The following is a 16660-nucleotide window of genomic DNA, read 5'->3' as shown; positions in this document are numbered from 1 at the left end:
GTCGGAAGGTTGTAGTTTCAAGTCCCACTCGAGACACTCGAGTACAAAATCCAGGCTGACATTTCAGTGCAGTAACATTGTCAGAGGTGCAGTCTTTTAGATGAGATGTTAAGCAGAGGCCCTGTCTGCCCTCTCAGTTGGATGTAAAAGATCCCATGGCACTACATTTCAAAAGTACTTAATTGGCTGTGAAGCAAACTGGGACGTCGTGAGGCCGTGAAAGGCGCTATTTAAATGCAAGTTCTTTCTTTTTTCTTTCATATGATAAATATAGGGGGGATATAATACAAAACAAAACTTTGAGAATATATAAAAAGTATAGAAGGGAAGGAATCCTATGGGGAAATATGAAAAAAGACTCACTCAATATAATGGGAAATAACAAGGGCTTTAAAGCCCATTAGTACATAAGAACATAAGAAATAGGAGCAGGAGGAGGCCATATGGCCCCTCGAGCCTGTTCCGACATTCAATAAGATTATGGCTGATCTTCGACCCCAACTCCACTTTCTCGCCCGATCCCCATATCCCTTGATTCCCTTAGTGTCCAAATATCCATCGATCTCAGTCTTGAATATATTCAACGGCTACCCCAGAAGGCTGTGGATGCTCAGAGAATTACAAAGATTCACAACCCTCTTAGTGAAGAAAATTTCCCCTATCTCAGTCCTAAATGGCCAACTGCTTATCTTGAGACTATGCCCCTTAGTTCTCGACTCTCCAGCCCAGGGGAAACAACCTCTCAGCATCTACCCTGTCAAGCCTTCTAAGAATTTTATATGTTTCAATGAGATCACCTCCCATTCCTCCAAACTCCAGAGAATATAGGCCCAGTCTACTCAATCTCTCCTCATAGGACAACCCTCTCATCCCAGGAATCAATCCAGTGAACACTCATTGCACCCCCTATAAGGCAAGTATATCCTTTTTCAAGTAAGGAGACCAAAACTGTACACAGTACTCCAGGTGTGGTCTCACCAGAGCCCTATATAATTGCAACAAGACCTCCTTTCTCTTATACACCAACTCCTTGCAATAAAGGCTAACATACCATTTGCCTTCCTGTGCCTGCATGTTAACTTTGTGACATGTACAAGGACACCCAAATCCATCCGACTACCAACATTTAATAGTCTCTCACCTTTTAAAAAATATTCTGCTTTTCTATTCTTCCCACCAAAGTGGATAATTTCACATTACACTCCATCTGCCACCTTCTCGCCCACTCACTTAACCTGTTTATATCCCTTTGTAGTCTTTTTGCGTCATCCTCACAGCTTACTTTCCCACCAAGCTTTGTATCATCAACAACCCTGGATACATTACACTCAATGCCCTCATCTAAGTCATTGATATATATTGTAAACAGCTAAGGCCGAAGCACTAATCCTTGCGACAACCCACTCGTTGCAACCTGCCAACCCAAAAATGACCTGTTTATTCCTACTCTCCATTTTCTGTCCATTAACCAATCCTCAATCCATGCTAATATATTACCCCCAATCCCATGAGCTCTAATCTTGTGTAACAACCTCTTGTGTGGTATTTTATCCGAATGCCTTTTGAAAATCCAAATATACTACATCCACTGATTCCCCCTTAGTTACCCTACTCATTACACCCTCAAAAAATTCTAATAGATTAGTCAAGCATGATTTCCCTTTCACACAACTGTGTTGACTTTGCCTAATCATATGATTTAAGTGCCCTGTTACTACGTCCTTAAGCAAAAAGACAGTTAAAGAAAGGGTGCAACCTCACAGAGAAGGGCCATTTTGTTCTCGAGTGTGAAAGAATGGCAGAGATGCTTAATAAGTATGGTGCATCAGTTCTTAACTGAGGAAGCAAGAGTGGGGCTGCAGGACTATCTGAAGAGGATGTGGAAGCCACATGATAAATATTGAAAAGGAAATTGTATTGCAAAAGTTAATCATACTGAAATTAGGAAAGTCACTGGGCCCAAATGGTATGTGCCTCAAGATACTAAGGGGAGTTGGGGAGGAGGCTCTAACCATATTTTTCCAAAAACATTCAGAAGCAGGAATTGTGCCAAAGGACTGAAAGGTGACAAAAGTTCAAGAAAGAAGAAAGGCACAAAGATAGGAAAATATGGGCCATTTAGTCTTACCTCATTTGTAGGTAAAATCCGTAACACAGGATGAAATTAGTGAACATTTAGAAAGTCACGGTCTAATCACAGACAGTCAGCATGGACCAGTAAAGGGCAGGTTGTACTTGACTAATTTAATGGAATGTTTTGAGGGAATCACTGTGAGCATAATGGGAATATAATGGATAATTCATATACGGATTTTCAAATGGCACTTGTTAAGGTGCCACACAAGACTCTTGTTGCAAAAATTAAAACACATGGGGGTAAAATACATCTTGGGCAGTGGCTAAAAACAGGCGATGGCACATTGGCAGCCCGTTTAATGCCACATGATTCTCTTGGCTCTGGTCCATTGGAATTAAATGCTTCTATGTTTACCTGAAGTTAACTACATTTTCAGAATCGAAGTTGTGTTTTATTGAGTGCCATGAATCTTTTATAACAAGGCTCTGCATTAACTTGTGTTGCTTATTAACTTACTGCTGAGAGGAAACCAACCCATAACTTCAAGCTCTCAGGCAGCAAGAAGTAAATGAGTTTGTTGTCGAGGCACTGTAGCGTATTCTGCATGTGGTGTAAGGCACCATGTCACTGGTACCATAGGCTAAACTCCTCTAATTGTACAGTAGTAGCCATGTTTATGTCCCCAGCTCATTTATCATGTTGCTAGTCTCCAAAAGATCCTTCCCATTACAATCCAACATAATTGATGCAGGGCATTCACAAGGCTTCCATTGCCAGCCCACAACATCTGTACAATGTTCTTCACTATGGCAACATGTATAATGTAAAACTGCTTTTGTATTAATCCCCGTGTTTAAAAGGGATGCCGTTGCCTCTGTAGGTAGTTTTCAAGCAAGCTCAGGCTTAGATATTTTTGGTCAATCTGAAGTAGGCATTGGAGGGGGGAGGAGGAGGGGGGTGGTGGGCATACTCCACGGCATTCCTGACTTCTCCCATTTCCCAGTGGGTGAATTTGGTGTCAGAAAATGCAGGCATGTTAAATTTTAAGCAAGGGAACAATGGCTTATGCCCCATTTCCCTCCCCCAGCACAGTTTAACAACAGCCACCAGGATCACAAGTTAGGCCTCAGGGTTCCAAGGTAGGCTGAATGGGCCAGCAAGGGGACTTTGGAAGAGAGGGGCCTGTGAATACGTTCTCGGGTTGTAGTTGTGCACAGGCACCATCAGCAGCAGAAAAATTTTAAATAAAAAATGTACCATCTTCAGGCAGTACAGCAGCTGCCATCTCCCTGAACTGCAGTAGGCCCCCAGCAAACCTCCATCTCCAGATTGGCATAACTGTCTGGCACAAGCCAGGGTGCCCACTTCCTGTATGCAGATGACCTTGTGACTAAAGATACCACTGGGGTCACCAAGACATATCTGGGGAAGGTGAAAGCCCCACCCTGCTGGAGATCACACCATCAGAAAATCCAGCCTCCACCTGTGCTGACTTACCTGATCTCAGCTGGGTGGTAACTGGGCACCACAAATGGCCTCATTATACATAGAAATACATAGACGTTACATCACGGAAACAAGTCCTTTGACACAACCAGTTTGCGTTGGCATTTACCCTCCATGTGAGCAAATAGTCCTAATCACATTTACCTGACCTGTTCTCATATCCCTTCATCCCCTATTCTTGCAACCCCTATCCAATAGTTTTGACCTCAACCACTAACCCTGGGAGTGAATTCCACATCCTCACAACTCTGTAAATAAGTTTCTCTTGTTCTCAGGTCTAAATCTCTTACATTTAATCTTGTATCTATGGCTCTTCAATCCAGACCATTCAACTACTGGAAACAATCTGCTTCCATCTACCCTCTCCCATATTGCCCTATAATCTGCATTGTCCTAATGAAAAAAGCCTCAAATCTTTCTTCATAATTGTATTTCCTCATACCAGACAGCATCCTAGTGAATCTGCATTGTACCCTGTCTAACGCCTCAATAATTCTTCCTATAGTGTGGAGCCTAATACTGCACACAGTACTCTAACAGGGGTCTTATTAAGGTTTTACATGGATACCTCTTGGCTATTCTATTCCATACCTCATAATAAAACCTAGAATTTTATTAATTTTTAAACCACCTTATCAACCTGAGGCACTGCCTTCAATATCCTGTTAACATGTATCTCAAAATCCCACTGCTCTCCGCAGCACCAAGCTTGCTTCCATTCAGAGTATAGTTGCTGCTGTTATGGCCCAAGAATGTTTACTTGGGACACCACTACCCACTTCCAACCACTATGAAAAACTTAACACCTAAACTCTATTTTCTCCCTTCTATCAATTCTTAATCCAGCTTCCTATCCTCCCCAGTTCGATGCCCCTTAATCTTCTCCAATAATCTCCCATGTGGTACCCTGTCAAAGGCTTTTCTAAAGTCCACGTCCACTACATTTACTGCATTGCTCCATCTAACATGTCTGTTACCTCCTCAAAGAATGCTATGAGGTTTGTCAACCATGATCGTCCCTTTTGAAGTCCCTGCTGGCTACTTCCAACTATTTTTTATTAATCTAGATATGAAGTAATTTTTTCCTTAAAGACCTAAAATTTTCCCTACCACAGATGTTAACTGGCTCCAGTTGAAAAGCTAACACAGGCACCAACATGATGGGCCGGATGGCCTCTTAAATTCTATGATCATCTTGCCCTCACAATTGGTGTAGTCTAACATAGATATTGTGAAATCCCACCATGTGGGAGACACAGATTGCTGACGAGGTCTTCTGATATAATGCTCATTGATTTTTTTCCCTCCATTGAGAAATCTGGGTGAAGAACAAAGGCCTTAGTACAGATCAGTATCGAGAATGGGAAGAGTAAAAGAGATGATGAAGAGGTATATCCAAAAGTAATGATTAGGTAATGCCATGCTTGGCTTTTTAAAAGCATGAAGACTGTAGGAGGAAGGGAAGACTATGGGGAGAAATGAGCTATACAGTTTTGAGATCCTGGTAAAGAATGAGGTAGAGCAGGAGATGGTGTGTTCAGTCTGGGTTTCAACATAGGGAAGAGGAAGAGTTCATAGGGAGACATATTAGGGGGAAACAATGGAGGAAAGATCGGAGCAGCAATGATTTAGGGAGTATCAATAAAATAACAAGAAAGTTAGGACTCCCATAATGAAATCATATAAGCCACTATCTCTGTACCACACCCCTGAATGAAGTGTGTTAGAATATACTGGATGTCTTGTTAACACGCACAGCTTAAGGACCACACAAAGTGCAGTGCTAATATTAACAGCCCTCAGTATAATACACTTGATGAGTTACAGCGTCAAGTGGCGTCTCTTTAGTTAAAGCATTACTGGGCCACAGCACCAACATTCCTTCTGCCTGACGCTGTACCAAATCCTCTTGGCCACCTCAATTTCCCATCTCTCGGTCACTGCATGATTACAGTAGTGCATTAATCGAAGAACTAAACACAACCACTTGAACATTTACCCCTTCCGCCAACCCAGCTGCCATTTTGCTGTTCAGCTCGTTTCCACAGTGCAAGTTCTGGTAATATCTTCAAGGCTCTTCTGGCAAAGGAAGAGATACTTCCCAATCTCAGCATAAGGAGCTGTACATCAGAAGCCAGGCACTTTCAGAAGAAGGGCAGGAAAACCTGAGGTACATTAATCCCCAGGGGCTAGTTTGAATGCAGCATTGGTCAAGGCCTGGCAGCAATTCCACCTTATTTTCCTACACTTTTTCAAGCATGGCTTTCTACAGAGAACATTGTCCTCAGCCCCAGCAACACAAAACCATCATGTTCCAAGGAACACTTGATCATCGTGCTCTAGAATTATCCCTTTAACTTCCACAAAAAAAACAATTTTGGATTATCAGGAGTAAACTGTAGAATAATGATGATGCCAGTGGGCTGGGTGATGACTCATCTGCCATGGTAGAGGTGAGACCACCTTTCAGTAACCCATCACCACCCCGTAGCACTGATCCATGACAGCTGCAGTTCAGTAGCTTGCTGACCACCAGACCGGAGCTGGAGAAATGCAAATACTTTCTGATTATGGGTCTCTACTGCCAGATATAAACTGTCTAGAATCAGTCGTAATGGCTGTCCAAGCTATCACTGTATGATGCCATCAGGAAACCCTTAACAGTTTAAACTAAACCATCTGGTGCAACAGGCAATACAATGAACTGGTCAGAATGCCAAATGACAAAACAGCACTAGTGTAAATGGGAGAAATTCAAACAGAGCCAATATCAGTTGAATTACTCAAGATTGAAGAGGACATAAAAGAGAGGCAGCCCAAGTAAGACTTTACTGATAGGGAGAAGCAGCCATAGAACAGTCGTGTAATAGTAGGTGGATCATAAAAAAATATTTCAGGCAAGGTACAGTAGATTCAGTACATGATAAACTTTGTAAAGCCAATTTTAATCCAAAATTCAATGAAGAGACAGACAATGGTTGGTTTCTTAAAGGCATTGCAATAGCTAGCAGGTCAGCAGAAATGGGACTGAATGACATCGGCAGAGAAAGTGGCACCATCCCTCAATGGGAAAATCCTTACTGCATTCTCCCAGTATAGATCTGAATTAGGTTTGGACTTTAATACAGTAAAGTGCACAGATAATGGTTATTCGAATCTCAATCCAGAAGTTCACAGGCAAAAGCTAAAATGTGACAGAGAAAGCCTAATTGTACCATTAAGAATAATCTTTGGAAATCCAGGACATGTGGAAACTGGTTAGAATAGGATGTACATTCTTTCATTGAATGCAAAACGACCAGTTTTTAGAAATTCAGATGGTTTACGCATATGAATGTTGGACACAAATAAGCCCCAGGTGAAATGCCCGAGAAAGCCAAGTATTATGCGGAAGCGCAAGCTTCAGGGAATCAGAGAATGGGACAGATTGCTAACATTCATTGTGAATATCACTGTTTCCTACAAGCTGAAAGAGCACTTTTAAGTATTTTAAAATATTACCTTGTCCTGTGTAGTTCATGATCTAATTTCGATGCTTCATTTGTTTAAGAATTTATAGTAATTTTAGCCTATACCAGTCTGGTCCAACCAGATGACCAGGACCAGCGCACAATGTTACTGAAAAACACTGCAACTGTTATTTCTCTGTTATGCAACACAAAGCATACACACCCAGATCTCAAGGGGCCAACACTCACTCACAGAGAACCTGCTGCAACCATTCAAGAAAACACTAACAGAAGCCCCTCAATCACTTCAAACATGCATCGATAACTGAAATGTCCTATTTTTTTTTATTAATTCCTGTTGTAAAAACTTCTAAGAAGCTTTGTTTCTTTTGTGTCTCACACTTTTACCCCCACATTTTTTTTAACTCTCTTTAAAGCTCAGAAATTTGAATACTGCTCCTTCTCTGGGAATGGTCTAACACTTCATACTACTGGTGAAATCAAAACTCATCTGTCTCCAACTCATTCTTTCCCAGGACCTTAAAACTATGGAAATCCTTACCTCTCTCAATCTTCCCTTCCTCCCCATATCTGAAGACTTATAAAATCCAATCTTGGCATCCCATAACCACCAGCTCTGGATTTATCCAATCTTCTCTCCTACCATTACAACCTTGGAAGCATCCTATGCCATGAGCTTTGGCTCTACCCAAGATCCTCAACTTTAAAAAGTCCAAAACAGCCCATAATTTGGCACTAACTCAGTTTGGAAAAAGAAATGGTCACAGCTATGCAGTTATGGGCACTCTCTACTCTGTATCTGACCCAACTTATATCTGATCTAGAAGGGCTTGATAAGATATTGTAAAGAGCAACACCTGCTTTATCTGACCTGGGAGTGCCAGATGGGGCAGTGTAGGGGGAGCTTTACTCTGCATCTAACTAATCACCTGAATCTATACCTACCTTGAATGTTGGTTACTCAAAATGGAAAATTGTTCTTAGCCCCTTCAATTTGATGAGCACATGAACCCAGAGAAAGTAAGAACCCTTACAGACATTCGGTATTGCTGATGCATTCTAGACAACAATTTCACCAGTACTATTACATTAATAATTAACATTTCAATAACGAATTAACTGAAGATCAAGGCCTCCAGATCTTTCTTCTATACAGGATCATACTGAAGCTCTTTTAGTCTTGAGAAGGAGACTCCTCAACACAGGCCCTTATGTTAATTTTCAGATCACCTGAAAATGACCGGGTATCCTATTTTGACTCCCCCTCTCACCACCAGTTTTGTGGACTCTGCCCTGACCGTCTGCTACTATCTAGTCATTAATTTCATTCCAAGTGAATAAAAGAATTGACCTGCTGGTGGTGCATTGTGTTCAAGTGCCAGCACCTTGTAAGCCATGGGTTCCATCAACGATTCTTTGCAAGGTGAGTTCCCAATCTCAGCTGTCGAAAACCGCTAAGTGGGCACCGCCTGAAGGGAAGGAGGGTCAAGTCAAGCACCTCTTTGCAGCCAGTTTCAAAATGCCATAGAGGCTTATGCAATCAGCAGCAGGCAGAGCTTATATCCAAAAACTGAACAATCAAACTGGAAGAAAATGGAATGATTGTAATTTCTCACATAAATATATTCTCTTGTAATAGACACTTCTTTATTCCCTCAATAATTCCTCACTCTCTCTAAGTCCAAGTCCACATCGCTCTTACACGCCTGGACAAGATGCAGGAAAAAAGCTTCTCTTCTAATGGGTGAGCAATCCAGCTTTCCGCACTTTCTACCTCATTGCTGTCCTGACAAGAGAAAATCTACTCAGGAGAAAAAGGCTCGGTCCCTCAATCTTCATTCAGTCACCATTGCAAGCTCTCTCGTCTATTTTCTCGATACGACCCCGGGTTAGTACTTTTCAGAATTTTCCTCTCCTGTTCTTCTTAAGCTGCAAATATCCCTGTCCTATAGTATTGTATTATATTAAGGCCTGCACTCTTCCTCCTCACTGTGCTGAAATCAAGATTCTTCTATTCCAACTTATTCGTTCTCAGAATCTCAAAACTGTAATTCTTTATCTCTCTGACTTTCTTTCCTCGGACAAGCCAAAGCCTGGCCTAATCCCTATTTCCTGATTTACCTCAACTCTGCTACTTTTGTCAACCTTGCTGATGTCCTGCATCTTGGCTCCTCACATTAGTCGCTCAATTTTTTAAAAAAAATCTTACTTTAACAATAAATCACAACAGGGTGTACAGATAAACTAGTCAGATGAGGCACGATCGGTTACTTCACAAACATAATAAAAGCTCGGACAACACCCTGAGACATCGTCAGAAGGCTGCATTTCTGCAGTATATGGTTCCTGCTGGAAAAAAAAACCTGCACAGCGTCAATTTTAGTCCCTCATCTAAACCTGCCACGCTGGCTGTGTTTTCCATCTACTGTCGCTCTGTCCTCCTGACCTTGCCAGCCGATGAAGAGGCACGCTGCAGTCTGGTGAAGCTGGAGGCAGAGGTGACCAAGGAATTTGAGGCACATCGTTGCACACTGAGGCCCACACGGAGATATGCCAAGGAGATCAGCCGAGTCCCTGTGATCTTGAGAGACTGCTCACTGGGCACAGGAAGCCGGCCGTTCCCACTGGAGTGCCATTACCTCCAGGAGAGCCGCACAGAAAGGGCACAGCAGGAAAGGAACAGCAGAAAGGCCCCGAGACGGCGTTGTTTGTTTGTATTTTTTAAGCATTTTTTCCCCCTTCCCATCTTTCGCCTCCCTGCGCCATTTCTGCCTGAGGCACAGCTTAAACAGCCAAATCGTGCGTACAAGTGCGTCCAAGAGGCTGCACATCGTCCGCTCCCTCGCTGTCAGGCCTCCTGATACCATCTCCCGCTGGGGTATGGCCGTGATCACCACGTGGACTCATGCATACAAATCCCTGTCTATCAGCCCGTGCTTTTAAAATATGGCCCACGGCTGCACCATGCTTATAAACCAGGCGCAGCAGAACAAGACTACTTATTCCACTTACTTCAACTGTTTCATTATTCACTAATCTGCAATCCGACAAACTGCAGGCTTTTAAATCTCCCACAGAACACAAAAAGCCAAGTTGGATGTCACCTGGTCGCTATTTCTTGATTTAGTTCATCTTTCATACCATTTTCAGCTTTGGTGGTGTGTCCTTGAAGAAACTGGCATTAGTGGGGTCTCTGCTGTGTGTTGTTTCCAGCAGAGGGGGAGGGAATTCAACCATTTTGAGTTTGTTTTTTCTATAAAAAATAATAATTGATTTACATTTCATTCCCTGTGTGACTGTGATTCCTTTGTGAACTCGCTTTTTCATTGTCACAAACGGTTAAATTCACATTCACAGAAACCCGCCAGAAGCAAATCCCAGCTGACTCCTCACTATTGTTACCAACCCGTCAGCCCGTCCGTGACTTTAGCCGACAGTCTGTGCTGAGCCGTTGCCCTCGCCCAGTCTAATATAAGCAACTCTTTTGTCCGTCCTGACCTAGCATTCCCCCGTATCTCAGTCAGTGCTTTCTGTTGCTCCGGAACAATCTCCCTCTTGCTGTGTGCCCGTGGCATTTCACAGCTCTCAGAGCTCTTTCCTTTATCAGCGCTTTATCAATCGTTTGTTTAGGGTCGAGTGAAAAATCTTTTCAGAGTAGGAAACTGGCCAGCTTTTCCCACCAGTGCACAAGAAGTTCAATACACTGGAATAAGCAAAGACGTCAAATCACCATCCAAATGATACAACGGTTTACTGTGTTCCGGAGAGGGAGAGGAATCGAAAGAGACAGGCACATTACTCCTCACTTTGCAAAACACACTCACTCGGTTTCTAACACTTACATTTCCCAAGATGGGCCGAGAGCAGAGGGGTCAGTGTGTGATACTGCTGTCATTCTACAAAGCAAAAAGACCAGCTCAAAAGGATCGATCGGTTTTGCAGAGAAAGTGAGAAAAGAACATTTTCCCTTCATAATTGCTAAATACCATGCTGCGCTTCCGACATCTGTTGTGAGACAAGCAGTCAAACGAGAGACACAAACAGAGACAGATGAGAGAGTGACTAAGGAGAACTATAGAGAAACACAGAAAGCGAGAGAGAGATGGAGCGAGAGAGAAAGGGCAAGATATTGGGAGTGGGGGAAGACTGAAACTGAGAAACAGAAAGAAAGCCCGACTAAGCAAGAGAGAGAGAAAAACACACACACACAAGGCTAGAAAGAACGATATATACATAGAAACAGAGCAAACTGAATTTCTTTCAAATTAACTCACTCACCTTCAGAACAGAGAATCACAGCCAGCTGTCAGATAACAGCAGTGCTCCGCTTCTGAAACAGACAGAACCACTTCTCCATCCACTGAACAAAATCCCTCCACCTCAGGGACTGCGCAGGAGCGTTTACACAACAACACACCACATCCAATAATAACACTGCACTCAAACTCTAACATGTTTTAATAGCTTGGACAAAAACACAAGAGACCCAGCTACTTTGTTCTCATTGTGCTCTCCAACATCCGGTAGTAAGTTTTTAAAGCAATATCTAATTGGCAATTTACTACGATTTTTATACAAAGGCCCTTTGGTCCTCAAAGGATGCATATTCTAACTTCCAGGCAAAGTCCACGCCAGATGCTTCTTTGCACGAGACTGGTATAAGGCAGACCGACCCTTACATCCCCTTCCTACGGCTCCGTGCACAACACTGTAAAGATACTTCCCGCGGACTCACTGCTATTTCTTCCACACCTGCAGGCTGAACTAACAGCAACAAGCTCTGACTTACAAACAAGGAGAGCAGTCGCGTCCACTCACCCAGCTGCCGTCCCTCTTTTTCTCCCAAGCAGCCTTTTCCCGACAACCGCTGGGTTCTCCAGCCCCAGAATTCTGCTCTCGATGCGTCCAAGCCTGGAAAGGTCAGCGGTGCCTCAGAGGCGCAGAACCATCTCGCCTTCCCGCCACTTTAAGACAGGCGGGCTGAGGTGAAGCTTAAAGCTCTCACATCTCCAGGATGCTTCAATCAAGACCAACACAATCCGACTACCCGCTCTAGCTTCATCTCAGATTAATTCGGTGGCTGGCTGCCAACATGACACAGGGGCGTGCTCGTACCACCCTGTCGGACTTAAATGACACATGCAGCATCTGAAGCCGATGCACTCTGCTCAAAAACTTCCAGCAGAGCTCGGAAGTAACAGAGGAGTTGCAAAGGCAAGAGGCAATTCCCACTTCAGGCACCGGTCCGTGTTAAATGCAAACAAATCCTCAACAGCAAAGATGTAGCCCACTGAACGGGTCGAGACATTTGGAAAGGCTTTCAGGAAGCGTTTCGAGGTGGATCAACGTGAAGGAGGGCGGGGCTGTAATGGTTGGAAGTGCTTGGACCTGTGGTGAACTGGAAGGAGGGGGAAATAGACCGCTCAAAGAAACCCCGAAGGCCAATGGGGTCGATTTTCAACTTGCCGCCCGGGCGTAAAACCAGCGTTGCCGATCCGCCAGCTGTTCTGAAAACCGCTGGAATTTCATTTCCATTGAAGTGAATAGAAACGCAAAACGAGCGGTTTCTATAAAGGGCGGCTGATCTGCAATGGTAGTTTGATTTGCAAATTACTCCCACCAGTGACTGACCTGAAATGACCATAACTTCACCCAGTCTTCCACAGCTCAAAATGCTCTTTCCACTCGCACTCCTGGATGTTTTGCACAGTTTCAACTGGACATGTAGTCTGAAAAATTCTCACACACCCATCTGCACTTTTTAAGGGGCTCGGTCTGGGACTAGGGAGGAGTGTGAGCTTGGGACTGGGAGTGGCCAGCCACGGCTCCGTCTGGGACTGGGAGTGGCCAGCCACGGCTCCGTCTGGGACTGGGAGTGGCCAGCCACGGCTCCGTCTGGGACTGGGAGTGGCCAGCCACGGCTCCGTCTGGGACTGGGAGTGGCCAGCCACGGCTCCGTCTGGGACTGGGAGTGGCCAGCCACGGCTCCGTCTGGGACTGGGAGTGGCCAGCCACGGCTCCGTCTGGGACTGGGAGTGGCCAGCCACGGCTCCGTCTGGGACTGGGAGTGGCCAGCCACGGCTCCGTCTGGGACTGGGAGTGGCCAGCCACGGCTCCGTCTGGGACTGGGAGTGGCCAGCCACGGCTCCGTCTGGGACTGGGAGTGGCCAGCCACGGCTCCGTCTGGGACTGGGAGTGGCCAGCCACGGCTCCGTCTGGGACTGGGAGTGGCCAGCCACGGCTCCGTCTGGGACTGGGAGTGGCCAGCCACGGCTCCGTCTGGGACTGGGAGTGGCCAGCCACGGCTCCGTCTGGGACTGGGAGTGGCCAGCCACGGCTCCGTCTGGGACTGGGAGTGGCCAGCCACGGCTCCGTCTGGGACTGGGAGTGGCCAGCCACGGCTCCGTCTGGGACTGGGAGTGGCCAGCCACGGCTCCGTCTGGGACTGGGAGTGGCCAGCCACGGCTCCGTCTGGGACTGGGAGTGGCCAGCCACGGCTCCGTCTGGGACTGGGAGTGGCCAGCCACGGCTCCGTCTGGGACTGGGAGTGGCCAGCCACGGCTCCGTCTGGGACTGGGAGTGGCCAGCCACGGCTCCGTCTGGGACTGGGAGTGGCCAGCCACGGCTCCGTCTGGGACTGGGAGTGGCCAGCCACGGCTCCGTCTGGGACTGGGAGTGGCCAGCCACGGCTCCGTCTGGGACTGGGAGTGGCCAGCCACGGCTCCGTCTGGGACTGGGAGTGGCCAGCCACGGCTCCGTCTGGGACTGGGAGTGGCCAGCCACGGCTCCGTCTGGGACTGGGAGTGGCCAGCCACGGCTCCGTCTGGGACTGGGAGTGGCCAGCCACGGCTCCGTCTGGGACTGGGAGTGGCCAGCCACGGCTCCGTCTGGGACTGGGAGTGGCCAGCCACGGCTCCGTCTGGGACTGGGAGTGGCCAGCCACGGCTCCGTCTGGGACTGGGAGTGGCCAGCCACGGCTCCGTCTGGGACTGGGAGTGGCCAGCCACGGCTCCGTCTGGGACTGGGAGTGGCCAGCCACGGCTCCGTCTGGGACTGGGAGTGGCCAGCCACGGCTCCGTCTGGGACTGGGAGTGGCCAGCCACGGCTCCGTCTGGGACTGGGAGTGGCCAGCCACGGCTCCGTCTGGGACTGGGAGTGGCCAGCCACGGCTCCGTCTGGGACTGGGAGTGGCCAGCCACGGCTCCGTCTGGGACTGGGAGTGGCCAGCCACGGCTCCGTCTGGGACTGGGAGTGGCCAGCCACGGCTCCGTCTGGGACTGGGAGTGGCCAGCCACGGCTCCGTCTGGGACTGGGAGTGGCCAGCCACGGCTCCGTCTGGGACTGGGAGTGGCCAGCCACGGCTCCGTCTGGGACTGGGAGTGGCCAGCCACGGCTCCGTCTGGGACTGGGGGGTGGGGTTGGGAACCAGAGCTCGGTCTGGGAACTGGGGATGTAAATTAAGCTCAGTCTGGGAGGCAGTACTACAGAAGTGCAAGGGTGGGCAATTCTTTCTTACAAACCTAACCTACAGTGTTTTTAATAACATAACCTCTCCTAATAACAATAATATTTCAGAGTTCGTTTTGCCCCTCAACATATTCCCAGATTCATATATTATCTAGTTAAGAAATACTGCTGTGTCAAAACTATTGGTCTCTGTTGAAGTCTGGAAACATTCCCACACATGTTCAGCAATAACCTTCTCCTGCTGTGGCAATCAGCAGAAGGAGACTTAACATCCAACTAGCAAAGCAAAATGGAGACCTCAGAGTATCAGAAACGGTCATAAAAAAAATGAAAATAAGGATGAGGGTTTCCTGTGAAACCTCGATTTCCCATCCTGCATCCTTTGCTTTTCTGAATCTGGCTCACTGCTCATCTGCTGTTGTTTTTGATTCACCACCAGGCCCACTCCTTCGGTCACATCACATATTTGGAACACTTTCTCAAAAGCATTGCACCTTCCTATCTCTCTCCTTCCTTCAAAAGTGGCTTAAAAATCTCTCTCTCCAACTGTTGATTATACCATCCTCCTCCAACGCCTCTCCTCCGTCATCCAGCTGAATAGGCCTGCGCTCACCTAATTCTACTCTTATCTATCCAGTCATAGTCAGAGAATCAACTGCAATGGTATGGTAGCATAGTGGTTATGTTACTGGACTAGTAATCCAGAGTCATGAGTTCAAATCACACCACCGGCAGCTGGGGAATTTAAATTCAATTAATAAAATAAAATCTGGAATTAAAATACTAGTATCAGTAATGGTGGCCAAGAAACTACCGGATTGTCGTAAAAACCCATCTGGTTCACTAATCCTACCGTCCTTACCCGGTCTGGCCTATATGTGAGTCCAGACCCACAGCATTGTGGTTGATTCTTAAATACCCTCTGAAATGGCCTAGCAAGCCACTCAATTGTACAATCTTGCTAAAAAAAAGTCATAAGAATAAAACTGGACGGACCACTAGGCACCGGACATGACAAAGGCAAACCAAGCCCAGTTGACCCTGCAAAGTCCTCCTCACTAACATCTGGGGACTTGTGCCAAAATTGGGAGAGCTGTCCCACAGACTAGTCAAACAACAGCCTGACATAGCCGGACTCACAGAATCATACCTTTCAGCCAACGTCCCAGACTCTTCCATCACCATTCCTGGGTTTGTCCTGTCCCACTGGCAGGACAGACTGACCAGAGGTGGTGGTACAGTGATATACAGTCAGGAGGGAGTGGCCCTGGGAGTCCTCAACATTGACTCTGGACCTCATGGCATCAGGTCAAACATGGGCAAGGAAACCTCCTGATTACCACCTACTGCCCTCCCTCAGCTGATGAATCAGTCCTCCTCCATGTTGAACACCACTTGGAGGAAGCTGAGGGTAGCAAGGGCACTCTGGGTGGGGGACTTCAATGTCCATCACCAAGAGTGGCTTGGTAGCACCACTACTGACCAAGCTGGCCGATTCCTGAAGGACATAGCTGCCAGACTGGGCCTGCGGCAGGTGGTGAACGAACCAACACAAGGGAAAAATCTACTTGACCTCCTCACCACTCTGTCCATGACAGTATTGGTGGAAGTGACCACCGCACAGTCGTCGTGGAGATGAAGTCCCATCTCCGCACTGAGGACATCATCCAACGTGTTGTGTAGCACTATCACTGTGCTAAATTAGATAGATTCAGAACAGATCTCGCAGCTCAAAACTGGCATCTATGAGGTGCTGTGGGCCATCAGCAGCAGCAGAAATGTATTCCAGCACAATCTGTAACCTCATGGCCCGGCATATTCCTCACTCTACCATTACCAACAAGCCAGGGGATCAACCCTGGTTCAATGAGGAGTGTAGAAGAGCATACCAGGAGCAGCACCAGGCGTACCTAAAATTGAGGTGCCAACCTGGTGAAACGACAACTCAGGAATACATGCATGCTAAACAGCGGAAGCAACATGCTATAGACAGAGCGAAGCAATTCCACAACCAATGGATCAGATCAAAGCACTGCAGTCCTGCCACATCCAATCGTGAATGGTGGTGGACAATTAAACAACTAACGGGAGGAGGAGGGTCTGCAAACATCCCCATCCTCAATGATGGCGGAGTCCAGCA

At 46.6% G+C, this 16660-nt stretch overlaps 1 protein-coding gene across 7 annotated transcripts in view; it reads right to left on the bottom strand.

Moving 5' to 3' along the window:
- LOC137342013 (oxysterol-binding protein 2-like) overlaps positions 1-16660 on the bottom strand; it is a 286909-nt gene that overhangs the window by 164453 nt on the left and 105796 nt on the right. The window contains exon 1 of one of the 7 annotated variants that reach the window (XM_068005603.1): positions 12685-12752. The exons of 5 other annotated variants lie outside the window; for them this stretch is intronic. In XM_068005603.1, coding sequence (XP_067861704.1) covers positions 12685-12697 — 13 coding nt within the window. In that variant the 5' untranslated portion in view covers positions 12698-12752. Of the gene's footprint in view, positions 1-11871; positions 12007-12684; positions 12753-16660 lie in introns of those variants that run through there. One more of the 7 variants, XM_068005605.1, reaches the window with a different exon arrangement.

This window comes from Heptranchias perlo, chromosome 25 (assembly GCF_035084215.1).
Source record: "Heptranchias perlo isolate sHepPer1 chromosome 25, sHepPer1.hap1, whole genome shotgun sequence".
Lineage (NCBI taxonomy): Eukaryota > Metazoa > Chordata > Chondrichthyes > Hexanchiformes > Hexanchidae > Heptranchias > Heptranchias perlo.
The sequence above is the reverse complement of the archived record's forward strand: the minus strand, read 5'-3'. Positions and strand labels throughout refer to the sequence as shown.